A 13,233-nucleotide genomic window follows, 5' to 3' on the forward strand; every position below is an offset into this window, starting at 1 on the left:
ATCGTGTAGACACATCACTGCCTTCTCGTTGGCACAACCCACCAATAACTTAGATCCAGGGATGGGATTCAGCCGGTTCGTAACAGTTCAGGCGAACCGGTAGTTGTGACCTGCAGATGGGCCTGCCCACTCGCCCTGAAGTTATGCCGTCCGGTTTAGCTGCATTTTTTAAGCCGCGCACATGCGTGTAAGCGCATGTGTAAACAAAGCACATGCACAGAAGGCCACGTGTGCACGCTCACATTTTTGGTGCTGGGCCGAACCGGCTTAACCGAACCGGTTGTTAACATTATGTGAAGCTCAACTTTGCTTAGATCAACTGAGCCTAAGAAAGCTGTGCAGCTCTTGCTTTGAAACCAGCTTTTTAAAAGTCCAACCAGATAAGAGAGAAAGTTAGGGGGAGGAAAAAGAAAGAAGTATTTAGAATTACGACCGTTTTTCTTACCTACATAAAGCCAACGGAAAAATGCTTTGAAATTTTTCATGCTGCTGTCTATAACTCTGGGGGGAAAACAGAGAGAGAGAAAAAGAAATGATTCTCTTAAGGTGGCATTCCTCAAGGGAAAAGGAGTTTTCTTTGTGAGTTCAGTCATTTATAGGTAGTCCTCGAGTTACGACCCACAATGGAGCCCAAATTTTCTGTCTCTAAGCGAGACATTTCTTCTTCTGAGTTTTGCCCCATTTTGTGACCTCTCTTGCCGCAGTTGTTAAGTGAATCGCTGCAGCTGGTCAGTTAGTAACCCGGTTTTTGGGGGAATCTGGCTTCCCCATTAAGTCGCCAAAAAAGGATCGCGGGACACAACGACCGTCATAAGTATGAACCAGTTCTCTGAATTATGATCACATGACTACGAGGAGGCTGCAAAAGCCCTAAGTGTGGGAAAAAATCTGTCCCACGTCACATTTTTCATTGTGCCATTCTAGCTTTGAACGGTCGCTAAGCAAAGCTGTCGCAACTTACGTCGGAAACGACCTCTATCCAAACGAAGGGTTTGCAAAATAATTCCAATGACTTACTGGAGGAGTTCGTTGGCTTTCAGAATGAAGGAACCGACCGCAGTAATCGCCTCTGCAAATAAAAGAATAAATGCGAATTGAAGGCCCGGTGAAGGCGGCTTCAACAGCGAAATCGGCGGGACGGTGTCGTACCTTCGATTCCGGAGGCGTCTAAGCCAAGACATTCGTACTTCTGCTTCCACAAAGCCATGCCTTTCAGCTCGCTCAGGTGGTACAGCAGGGCCTCCGAACCGCTATCAAAGCAAAGGGGGGGGCATTAAAAAGGTTGGGAGAAAGATCTGCCTCTCAGGGGTACCGGAAGCGAGCCGTAAAGGCAAAAAAACCAACAACAACAACAACAAAAAGCAAGAATCAAACAAGTGATGGATTTTTTTTTGCTCCTGGACTTTCGCCTAACAGAGTGATAAAAACAAACCAAATTGGAAATGGGTTTATGGGGTCTTTCCTTCCCTTCCTTTACTCCTTCCCTTCCCTTCCTCCTTCCCTTCCCTTCCCCCTTTCCTTTCCTTTGTCCCTTCTTCCTTTCCTTTATCCCTTCTTTCATTTCATTTCCTTTTCTTTGTCCCTTTTTCCTCTCCTTTCCTTCCCTTCCCTTCCTCCTTTCCTTTCCTTTGTCCCTTCTTCCTTTCCTTTATCCCTTCATCTCCTTTCCTTTCCTTCCCTTCCTTTACTCCTTCCCTTCCCTTTGTCCCTTCTTCCTCTCCTTTCCTTTCCTTCCCTTCCTTTACTCCTTCCCTTTCCTTTCTCCTTTCCTTTCCTTTATCCCTTCTTCCTTTCCTTTGTCTCTTTCCTTTCCTTTCGTCTCCTTTTCCTCTCCTTTCCTTTTCCTTCCATTTCTTCCCTTCCTTTCCTTTCCTTTGTCCCTTTTTCCTTTCCTTTCCTTTCTTTCCTTTCCTTTCTTTTTCTTTTCTCATTTCTTTCTCTTCCCCGTCCTCTTCTTCCTCGCTTCTTCGTCTCCTCGTTCCCATTCTTCCTTCTTTCTCTTTTCCTTTCCCTTCCCCCTTCTTCCTCTCTTCTCCCCTCTCCTCTCCTATTTCCCTTCCTTCCTTCTTTTCTTTCTTTTTCTTCCCTTCCCTTTCCCTTCCCCCTTCTTTCTCTCCCCTCTCCTCCTCTTTCCCACCCTCCCTCCCTTTCCTTCTTCTTTCTCTTCTGCCTTTCCTTTTTTTCCCTTTCCATTCACTCCCTTCCTCCCCTCTCCTCTCCTTCCCTCCCTCCCTCCCTCCTTCCTTTTGGTTTTCCCTCTATTCTGATGGAGTGGAGTGTAATTTCTGAAACAAATCATTACTCTTCAAAATTCAACCCGATCAAGGAATCTCCTCGTCCAGCTGCCAAGTTGAAATCTTTTTATTCCTCTTTTTAACAGAAGGACGTGAGATAGACAGGAACACGTTTTAAGTGATGTTGGGGTTTAGAGAAGAGTCCCCCAAACCTGGCTACTTTAAGACCTGTGGACTACAACTCGCAAAATTCCCCAGCCAGCCCACCCACAGGTCTTAGAGGCCAAGATTGCAAAACCCCGATTTAAAGCCATAACTGAGAAAAAAGCAATAATAATATTGAAACATCACCAACGTATCTCAATCCATGCACCTGCTGAATTTTACCTTTGCAGGTGACTTATCACGAGCTTCTGGATGCTGGAGTAAGACGATTCCATGGACTGGCCAAGCTTTTTTAAACCCTGTGGGGGAAGAAAGTGCATCTTCGGTCAAGCGGGACAACCCCACACAAACCATAAGAATTTCAAGCAAAGATGTTTAAACGCATGCCTGCCAAATGCTGGAAATGTAATCAGTCTCCGGGCACCTACTATCACATGTGGTGGACATCAGGGGTGAAATCCAGCAGGTTCTGACAGGTTCTGGAGAAATTTTGAGCAGTTCGGAGAACCCGCAAATACCAGCTCTGGCTTGTCCCAGGAAGGGGTGGGAATGGAGATTTTGCAATATCCTTCACCCAGGAGTGAGGAGGGAATGGGGATTTTGCAGTATCCTTCCCCTGAAGTGGGGCGGGAATGGAGATTTTGCAGTAGCCTTCCCCTGCCACGCCCACCAAGCCACACCACACCCACCAAGCCACACCACACCCACCAAGCCACACCACACCCACCAAGCCACACCCAAAGAACCGGTAGTAAAAAAATTTGGATTTCACCACTGGTGGACATGTGTGAGAGCAGAGAATTATTGGTATACATACATGGTTGGAAAAAATGTTTAAAAGCTACATATAGATTATAAAACAGAAATATTTTTTTTAGGCATAGTACCAGAAAAATATAATAAGGGGAATTTGTATTTAATATTGCCTGTTTTGACTGCAGCAAGAATTGTATTTGCACAGTATTGGAAAAAAGGAGGAAACACTGAGAGAGGAAGAATGTAATTAAAAAAAATATTAGATTGCGCAGAAATGGATAGACTTGACATTAAAGATAAAAGAGAAGGAAGATGTACAGAATACTTTCAAATATGGGATTTGTTTTATAAATGGTTGGATAATAGAAGTAGAAAATAGGAGCTAGGAAAACATTATATTATGTAAGCAATTGATCCAGACAATACACTGTTAAGAAAGCACATATCTTTTCTTTTATGTACACTGAGAGTGTATGCACCAAGACAAATTCCTCATGTGTCCAATCACACTTGGCCAATAAAATTTCTTTTCTTTTCTTTTCTTCTTTTGTTCTTTTTTTCTTTTCTTTTTTCTTTTTTTTCTTTCCTTTCCTTTCCTTTCCTTTCCTTTTCTTTCCTTTTTTTCTTTTTTTTTCTTTTCTTTCTTTTCTTCTTTTCTTTTCTTTTTTCTTTTTTCTCTTTTTCTTTTCTTTTCTTTTCTTCTCTTCTTTTTTCTTTTCTTTTCTATTCTATTCCTTCTTCTTCTTCCCCTTTTTCTTCTATTCTACTACTTCTTATTCTATTCTATTCTATTCTATTCTATTCTATTCTATTCTATTCTATTCTATTCTATTCTATTCTATATCATCATCTTCATTTAACGATCCCATAATCCCTTGCAGGGTGGAATCTGGGCAACTGAATGGAGCTAGCGGAGTGTTTTACTGGCCAGATGCCCTTCCTGTCGCCAATGCGGAGTTTTGTTCGGCAAATATATTCTCACTGTGCACAAAGCACTTACGTATGTTAAATGAAAATGTACAAAGGAACGATACAAAAAAACCACAAGAATTTCATACCGTATAAGCTGCCCTACCTTGACGGTGAGCTGGTTCATTAGCAGTGCCTGAAGCTCAATACTTTTTGGAGAAGGAGAAGAAAGGAAAAAAGAAAAAAAGAACACCGTTTTATTTTCATTTTTCCTGCTGGGAAGAAGGATCAAACGTGGACGGGATTGGAATACTTTACCTTGCTTTGCCCCACAAAAGTAACTCCATAAATTCATCCTGCACGGACGTGGTTGTATTCTTCTCCTTAATAAAATAAAATAAAATAAAAATAAAACGGAGATTGTTATCCCCTGGCATTTCAAGCCTCTCCTTGAATCCACGAACACCGAACTACCTGTCAACCGGCACAAGCACAAACCCGTAATTTTGACCCACGCCCGTTCGATTGGGACGGAACAAAAATCATTGGCCACGACACCCCACGCCACGCGTGTGGATTCTTATCAACAAACGTGTCAACTTGGAGCCAGACACTGCGACGTTCATAAATCTGAGTCGGTTGCCACGCGTCTGAATTTTGATCAAGTGACCATGGTCGCAAGTGTGAAAAATGGTGCTAAGTTATTTTTTTCCCCCTCCCAGGGCCGTTGTAACTTCAAACGTTCACTAAGTGACCTGTTGTAAATTTAGGACTACCATTGTTCTGCCCCAGCTACGGACCCCAAAGAACGCAGCGCACACAAAGTCCGTTCAAACCTTGGTTTAATAAATAAATCAGTCTTTTACAACAACGGCTGTTAATTAACTGCATTAACAGCCGCCAAGAATTCAAAGAATAATAACTGAAAGCTTATTGTGGTTGGCAGAATGCCCAGAAGCAATTTGCAGGAAGCTGATAAGCAAGACAAGACACGAAGGTATGTGAACCAAGTTGTTCCCTGCAAATTGCTCCAGTCGGCGTTCCTCCTTAAATAGGCTAAGGGAGTGGCCAATTAGCCCCAAGCCTTACTCTCGAGGAGACTTCCTCCTGAGGAGCCACTCCTGCCTTTTCGCAGCTCTGCGCACTCGTGCATCGAGAAGAGGCTCCTCCTCTTCTTCCTCTTCACTTATGGGAGCTTCTGGAGGTTCTGAAGGCCCTGGCTGAATCCCGGCCTCTGGCACCACATCTTCTCCAGCCTCCTCACTGTCCGACTCGAGTGCCAGCTGCACAGGCTGCTGGCACACCACCACACCAGCCTCCTCGCTGTCCGAATCAGCCACTAGCTACACAGGCTGCATATGGGCCACAACAACCATTGAAAGTTACAACGGCCCTGAAAAAAAGTGACATAGGACCGTTTTTCACACGTACGACCATGGTCATGTGATCAAAAAATCGGACGCTTGGCAACTAATTCACATTTACGATGGTCGCAGCGTCCCGGAGTGTGTGTGTGTCACGTGATTCTCCTTTTGCGACCTTCTTGACAAGCAAAGTCCATGGAAAAAGCCGATTCACTTAACAACCGTGTTACTTTTTTTAAAACAATTGCAGCAATTCGCCGGAAAGGTCGTAAAACAGAGCCAAATTCACTTGTCCAGTTTCCAAAGTTTCACTTAGCAACAAAAAATGTTGGGGCTCAATTGCGGTCGTTAAGTCGAGGACTGCCTCTATTAAAAAGCGTTAATAATTGGGGAGGATCGTTTTTGGCAATACCTGTACAAACTTGGTTAATCGTGAATCCATCTGCAACAATATTTCTTCCCAAGCTTCACACATGCAGGTCAGCGAAAGCTTTAAGTACTGTTTGCAAACAGAGGAGGAAAAATCATCAAGTATTAGGGGGAAAGGCATAAATTGTACATTTTCTTATAATCACATTCTGTTTAGCCTGATGTTCAGTTTTCAAACAAAGCAAAAAAACACCACACATCGCTATAACAGGATAAAAGAATTACAAATTGCATTAAATATTTTATGAAGGTTTATAATAACTGTAACTTTAAAAATATATCCATCTAAGCAAATGAAAGAGAAAAAGGGAATGATAATTGGTTAGGATTTAAGATTTAAGTAACGGGTTTTGGGGGATAATGGCATAGTTAAATAGACAGATTTGAGGGAAATAACTGAGTAAAATATTAAGTTGTGTTAACTGAAAATTAAGATTCGTTAGTGATTTGTATTAATTTGTGACCAGATCAAAAGCTTTGTTTTGAAAAGATGTGTTTTATGTTTATGTTTTAAAAAAATAATTAAAAACTTTTTATAAAAAAAAAAGAATTACAAATTGCAATAAACCCCATTAGGATCGGCCTTATCGTATCAAAATAATCATATCTCTTTTTTTTTCCAGCTTAGATCTGAATGCCTTATTCAACTGCACCAAAGAACTTGGATTCAATGCCTTTTCTTTTCTTTTTCCCTTTCTTTTCCCCACTATTCACTTCCCTTTTTCCTTCTCTAATTTCCCTAATATTTGCTTTTGAATTCTCTTTGTACGTTGCATTATAATCTAATAAAACTATAATCTAAAAAATAATCATAATTGTAATGTCTCTGTAATGGAGAAGGAAGATCGGTATTAAAAGCCCACATTACATAGCTGACTCAGAAATAATATAAAGCTTATATAGTGACATTTATTAAGTGTGCTAACATTTCAACCCTGAACAGGCAGTCCTTGATTCATTTAGTGACCGTTCATTAAAGTTACAAGGGCACTGGGAGTTGAAGTCCACAAGTCTTAAAAGCAAAGCTGGCTGAGGAATTCTGGGAGTTGAAGTCCACAAGTCTTAAAGCAAAGCTGGCTGAGGAATTCTGGGAGTTGAAGTCCACAAGCCTTAAAGTTGCCAAGGTTGGAGACCCCTGCTCTATAGAATATCTCGCGGTTGGTACAATATGAAAAGGTGCAGATTTTAAGGCCGTACCTGCAGGAGAGTTGAAATGTGTGTAAATTTTCGGGCCATTCGAGTCACTTCTGGTAAATAGGTTGAGAGCAGACTGGTGTCCATCTAAAGCAGAGAACCAATTTAGTACCCAGACAATATTACATGCCCTCTGCAAACTGCAGAACTGGCTACAACGCAGAACAAAAAAAATTAAATTTAAATTAAATAAAAAATAAAATTAAAAATCTTATTTTTTTATGTGGGAGCACGATTCGGGTTTTTAAAACAAGGGAATAATGGTTGAATGAATGTTCCGTTTCAAAATATTAAGACTCTCTGGGTTCATTAAAAGGCAGCCAGTTTGATCTAGTGTCAAACTGGATTTCTTCGAGGACTGGATCAGCATTGTAGTTCTCCTCCGCGGGGCCAACCGGTGGGCACGTGGGGGGGAGACAGAACGGACGCCTCCTGCAGCACCTTGCCGGCCAAAACGGGGCACCGGGGGGGGGCACACAAGGTCCCCCCGCACCCTATTTTCGGCGTGGACGACTTCCTGCAGCACCTAATTGCCTTCATGTAAAACCAGAACTCACACTCTCCGAGTTATAGCCAGATGCCTTAACCACTGCACCAAATTAGCTCTCCTGTTACCTGTAGCTGGTTTTTTTTAAAAAATAAAATTTTAGCCTTTCCATGGAGTTGATTTCTTGGCTTGGTCTACATAGTGGAGCTCCCAAAACAAATAAACGTAGGGCCAGATTGGGAGAAAACGAAGCAAAATAATTATAACCTGCTGGTTAAATTTCCAGAAGACATTGGTAGAATGTATTCCAAAGTTAGCGTGTGATCATCTTCTTTTAACAACCCCATAATCCCTTGGGGGGGACGGGGGACGGTGGAGTCTGGGCAACTGAACGGAGCTAGCAGAGTGTTTTAATGGCCGGATGCCCTTCCTTGTCGCCAATGCGGAGTTTTGTTCAGCAGATATATTCCAATTGTGCCCAGAGAGAGAAATATCTGCCTCTACCTAGGATCGAACTCACAGCCTCCCGATTGTGAGGCGAGAGCTCCACCTCTAGGCCACCGCACCATTCCAAAGCAGAGGTGAAATCCATCAGGTTCTGGAGAACCGGTAGCGGAAACTTCAAGTAGTTTGGAGAACCGGCAAATACCACCTCTGGCTGGCCCCAGAGTGGGGTGGGAATGGAGATTTTGCAATATCCTTCCCCCAGAAGTGGGAAGGGAATGGGGATTTTGTAGTATCTTTCCCCTGCCACGGCCACCAAGCCATGCCATGCCACGCCCACCAAGCCACACCCACAGAACCGGTAGTAAAAAAAAATTGGATTTCACCACTGCTCCAAAGTTAGCCTGAGATGTTCTTAACAAAATAAGAACCTGCAAAGTTCTTGATCAAATGGCCATGATCTTCTACTCACTTGGAAGTACGTTATTTCGGGATCGGTGTCCGGACAATTGTCTACTTCTGTCACAACCGAAAGTGATTTCAAGTCACTGGATAAGCACAACGCAAGGCAGGAACCCGTCACCTGGAAGAAGCAAAAATCATAAACCACGTTTTCTTTAATATTTAAAAACAGCTCACACTGCAAACTGTTGCATTCTTTGCCTCTTTTAGTAGCAGGTGATTACGACTCTGGGGTTGTTTATTCCCATCTTTATCGTTTATCCTGTGAGTTTGCTACACAGGTAGTCCTCAGTTTACGACCACGACTGAGAACAAAATTTCTATCGCTAAGTGAGACGTTTTGTTGGAGCATTCACAACTTCTGGAGGCAAGTTGTTGTTCCACTGATTATTTTATTAATTCGATTAATTGTTCTATTAATTCGATTAATTGTTCTATTAATTCGATTAATTGTTCTATTAATTCGATTAATTGTTCTATTGTTCTATTCTGACTTTGCTTGTCAGAAGTTCGATCAAAAGGGGATCATGTAATCCCGGGGACATAACAACTGTCATATATATGAGGCAGTTGTCCAGCATCTGAATTTTGATCATGCCATCGTGGGGATGCTGCAACCGTCATTAAGTGTGAAAAACGGTCGTAAGTCACTTTTTCCAGGGCTGTTTTAACTTTGAATGGTCCCTAAAATGAACTGTTATTAGGTCGAGGCCTACCTGTAATCTATTCATAAATGGTTGAGTTTATACTTCACTGAAGCTCGCATTGCAATTGCTCAAAATATTTGCTATAAAGAATCTTGTTTTAACTGAATAATACAGTGACATTCATGGAGTTTTTTTTTTTTTTGCCATGGGTTCTTTGGGGTTTAGATGTAGAGTGACTGAACCCATTTATATTTAAAATCAAAATTAAAGATGCAGTTTTAGCCAAGATATTAAAGAGGTAAAATAAGCTGTTCTCCAGCTGGATTTAAAACTTGTGAAATGGGAAGGGGGAAATGATGCATACAGCAAGAATAATTTAATGTGAAATTGTCAAAAGCCGGCTCTCTCTTCCATATTTTCAGATGGGAAGGGAGAAAGTAGGAAACTATTTTGAAGATCTAATAAAAAAATCCAGCTGCAAAGGAAACCTCTGAAGGGAAAATATCTCTGGAGATTCTCAGTCATCCAAGTCATGGTTGTCCCAAAGATATTTTTCCAAAAAGCAACTGGACTTTCTTGGATTTTTCCCCCCTTAAAAAACGTTTCGCTTCTCCTCCAAGAAGCTTCTTCAATTCAGATCTTCAAAAGTTTCCTTGAAAACGTTTTGCTTCTCGTCCAAGAAGCTTCTTCAGTTCAGAAGTTCATTAGATTTTCATAAGTTTCCTTGAAAATGTTTCGCTTCTTGTCCAAGAAGCTTCTTCATCTCAGAAGTTCATTACATCTTCATAAGTTTCCTTGAAAACGTTTCGCTTCTCGTCCAAGAAGCTTCTTCAGCTGAGAAGTTCATTAGATCTTCAAAAGTTTCCTTGAAAACGTTTCACTTCTCGTCCAAGAAGCTTCTTCAGCTGAGAAGTTCATTAGATCTTCAAAAGTTTCCTTGAAAACGTTTCGCTTCTCACTCAAGAAGCTTCTTCAGCTGAGAAGTTCATTAGATCTTCATAAGTTTCCTTGAAAACGTTTCGCTTCTCGTCCAAGAAGCTTCTTCAGTTCAGAAGTTCATTAGATTTTCATAAGTTTCCTTGAAAACATTTCGCTTCTCGTCCAAGAAGCTTCTTCAGCTCAGAAGTTCATTAGATCTTCATAAGTTTCCTTGAAAACATTTCGCTTCTCACCCAAGAAGCTTCTTCAGTTCTGAAGTTCATTAGATCTTCAAAAGTTTCCTTGAAAATGTTTTGCTTCTCGTCCAAGAAGCTTCTTCAGCTGAGAAGTTCATTAGATCTTCAAAAGTTTCCTTGAAAACGTTTTGCTTCTCACTCAAGAAGCTTCTTCAGCTCAGAAGTTCATTAAGAGCTTCAAAAGTTTCCTTGAAAACATTTCGCTTCTCACCTTAGAAGCTTCTTCAGTTCTGAAGAACGACCCTTCTTTTCTGAAGAACTGAAGAAGCTTCTCGGACGAGAAGCAAAATGTTTTCAAGGAAAAAAAAATACACAAGAAAGACCAATTGCCTTTTGGAAAAACACCTCTGTGGTCTGAAGGGAAGAACATTTTTACTGTCAACAACTGTGACAGCGAAAAGAACTACATACCCCTGTTATAGTCGCAATCTTGTACATTCCGTAAGCATAGATCTCAATGAACCCATCAATGCCTCCGAGAACCAGGGCATTAAGCCTACATAAGAGAGAGAGAGAGAAAGACAGACACAAAAAGAGAGACAGAGAGGGGAGAGAGGGACACAGAGGGAGAGGAGACAAAGAGAGAGACAGAGAGAGACGGGAAGAGAAAAAGAGAGAGAGACAGAGAGGAGAGAGGGAGGGAGGGAGGGAGAGAGACAGAGAGGGGAGAGAGGGAGACACAGAGGGAGAGGAGACAAAGAGAGAGACAGAGAGAGACGGGAAGAGAAAAAGAGAGAGAGACAGAGAGGAGAGAGAGAGGGAGGGAGGGAGAGAGGGGAGAGAGGGAGACACAGAGGGAGAGGAGACAAAGAGAGAGACAGAGAGAGACGGGAAGAGAAAAAGAGAGAGACAGAGAGGAGAGAGAGAGGGAGGGAGGGAGGGAGAGACGGGGGAGAGGAAAAAAGAGAGAAGAGACAGAGAGAGACAGAAAGGAGAGAAAGACAGAGAGACAGACAGAGAGAGAAGAGAGAGATAGAGAGAGGAGAGAAAGAAAGGGGGAACAGAGAGAAGGGGGAGAGAAAAAGAGAGAGAGACAGAGAGGAGAGGGAGGGAGGGAGACAAACAGAGAGAGAAACAGAGACAGAGAGGAGACAGACGCAGAGAGAGACAGAAAGAGAGAAGGAAACAGAGAAAGTAATGGATGCAGTCAGGTTAGAAAAAAGATTAGTGTTAGCCATTGCTTGGACATGTATTTTATTTATTTATTTATTTTATTTTATTTATATACCGCCCTTCTTCCGAAGGACTCAGGGCGGTGAACAGCCATAATAAAAACAATGTACAAAAATAGAATTTAAGAGCAGATTATATAGGTAGCCCTCAATTTATGACCCCAATTGAGCCCAAAATTTAGGTTGCTAAGTGAAACACTTAATCAAATCAGATTAATCAAACAAATTGCTGCCGGTGTCCCTTTTCAGCATCCTTGCTTGGGAGTGCAAATGATAGAATTTTACTACACCCCCAGAAGTCCTACCCAGCGTCTAGTCCGAACCCCAAAGGAGGAGACCCTCCTGAAAGAGAATTCAAAGGAGGTTTTATTGGCTTCTTGAGCAAAACTTGCTGGGTTTCCTATTAGGCACCCACAATCAAAATCTAATTTTTTCCCCGTTTGGGAAATAATAATAATAATAATAATAATAATAATAATAATAATAATAATAATAATAAAAAAAAAAACATGTTTACCTGACGTCGCCCATGAGTTTCATAATTTCATCGGATTTTTCTTCACTAAAATATAATAATCATGATCAGTTAAAAGAAGCTCTTAAACCAGAAACTTTTCTTTTTGGGTGTAATGGATAAAGACTTCGGGGGAAAAAATTCAAACTTTGATGTTATATATCTTGACGCCAGCATGATTACTTCATGCACAAAAATAGAAGGACACTTTGATTCCCATAATAGACAAAGAGCTGCAGAAGTTGGTGAAGTTAGCAGAGATGGCTAAATTGAATGCTTTGATAAAAGAAAAAAATAAATAAAAATTACTTGTTTCTACTTGGAAACCGCTTCTGGACTATGTGCTCGGGGTGGAGGAAAAAACAAATCTTTGATTTTGGGTTTTACCAGTTAGGTAGATCTGTTGTTATTGTCTAGTCTATAAGGTAAAGGTAAAGGTTCCCTTCGCACATATGTGCTAGTTGTTCCAGACTCTAGGGGGCGGTGCTCATCTCCATTTCAAAGCCGAAGAGCCAGCGCTGTCCGAAGACGTCTCCGTGGTCACCTGGCCGACACGACTCAACGCCAAAGGCGCACGGAACGCTGTTCCCTTCCCACCAAAGGTGGTCCCTATTTTTCTACTTGCATTTTTTTTTCACCTGCTTTCGAACTGCTAGGTTGGCAGAAGCCGGGACAAGTCACGGGAGCTCACCCCTCTACGCGGCGCTAGGGATTCGAACCGCTGAACTGCCGACCTTTCGATCGACAAGCTCAGCGTCTGAGCCACTGAGCCATCGCGTCCCTTAGTCACGTCTAGTTTATATTACTATGTAAAAGTTTTTTAAAAATGAGGTTGGATGCTGTTATCTTATTCTAGTACACCAAAGGGAATTTCTAGTACACCAAATCCAAATTTTCTCTTTTCCCCCCGTTTCCCTACACTTTTCCCTTCTTTTCTCCCACCCTTATTTTCCCACCGTTTTCTTTTGTATTTTACATTATGAACTAGCCTTTAAAAAGAGATCAGTTAAAAGAAGCATATCTGACCAAACCTTCAAATTCTCAAAGAGTAAACGAACAGAATAGGAGTTTTACCTGAAGATTTTTGCTGTGGTACTGTAGCTGCATTTAAAAAAAAGAAAAGAAATAGAAGCAGATTTAGAGAATGGTGTGGATGGTAAGCTAATTAAACAAGGGGAGGGAGGGATGAATGGATGGATGGATAAATAAAACACCTCCATGTTCCCTGCAGTTATTAAAACATACAAGTAGCCTTATAACTTATGATAAGTCAGGTCGTAT

General features: G+C 41.6%; 1 protein-coding gene across 1 annotated transcript in view; it reads right to left on the reverse strand.

The window, feature by feature from the left end:
* The window catches only part of ANAPC4 (anaphase promoting complex subunit 4), a 45,875-nt gene that overhangs the window by 24,974 nt on the left and 7,668 nt on the right, over positions 1-13,233 (reverse strand). Inside the window, exons 7-18 of the mRNA XM_087875544.1 lie at positions 13,027-13,053; positions 11,956-12,000; positions 10,678-10,762; positions 8,455-8,565; positions 7,055-7,138; positions 5,841-5,927; positions 4,383-4,447; positions 4,231-4,273; positions 2,622-2,698; positions 1,150-1,250; positions 1,018-1,069; positions 446-501 (exon numbers count right to left, since the gene is read on the reverse strand). Of these exons, the coding sequence (XP_087731670.1) occupies positions 446-501; positions 1,018-1,069; positions 1,150-1,250; positions 2,622-2,698; positions 4,231-4,273; positions 4,383-4,447; positions 5,841-5,927; positions 7,055-7,138; positions 8,455-8,565; positions 10,678-10,762; positions 11,956-12,000; positions 13,027-13,053 (833 nt within the window). The remainder of the gene's footprint in view (positions 1-445; positions 502-1,017; positions 1,070-1,149; positions 1,251-2,621; positions 2,699-4,230; positions 4,274-4,382; positions 4,448-5,840; positions 5,928-7,054; positions 7,139-8,454; positions 8,566-10,677; positions 10,763-11,955; positions 12,001-13,026; positions 13,054-13,233) is intronic.

The sequence above is a fragment of the Pantherophis guttatus genome, chromosome 8 (genome assembly GCF_059756535.1).
Source record: "Pantherophis guttatus breed Tessera chromosome 8, ASM5975653v1, whole genome shotgun sequence".
Lineage (NCBI taxonomy): Eukaryota > Metazoa > Chordata > Lepidosauria > Squamata > Colubridae > Pantherophis > Pantherophis guttatus.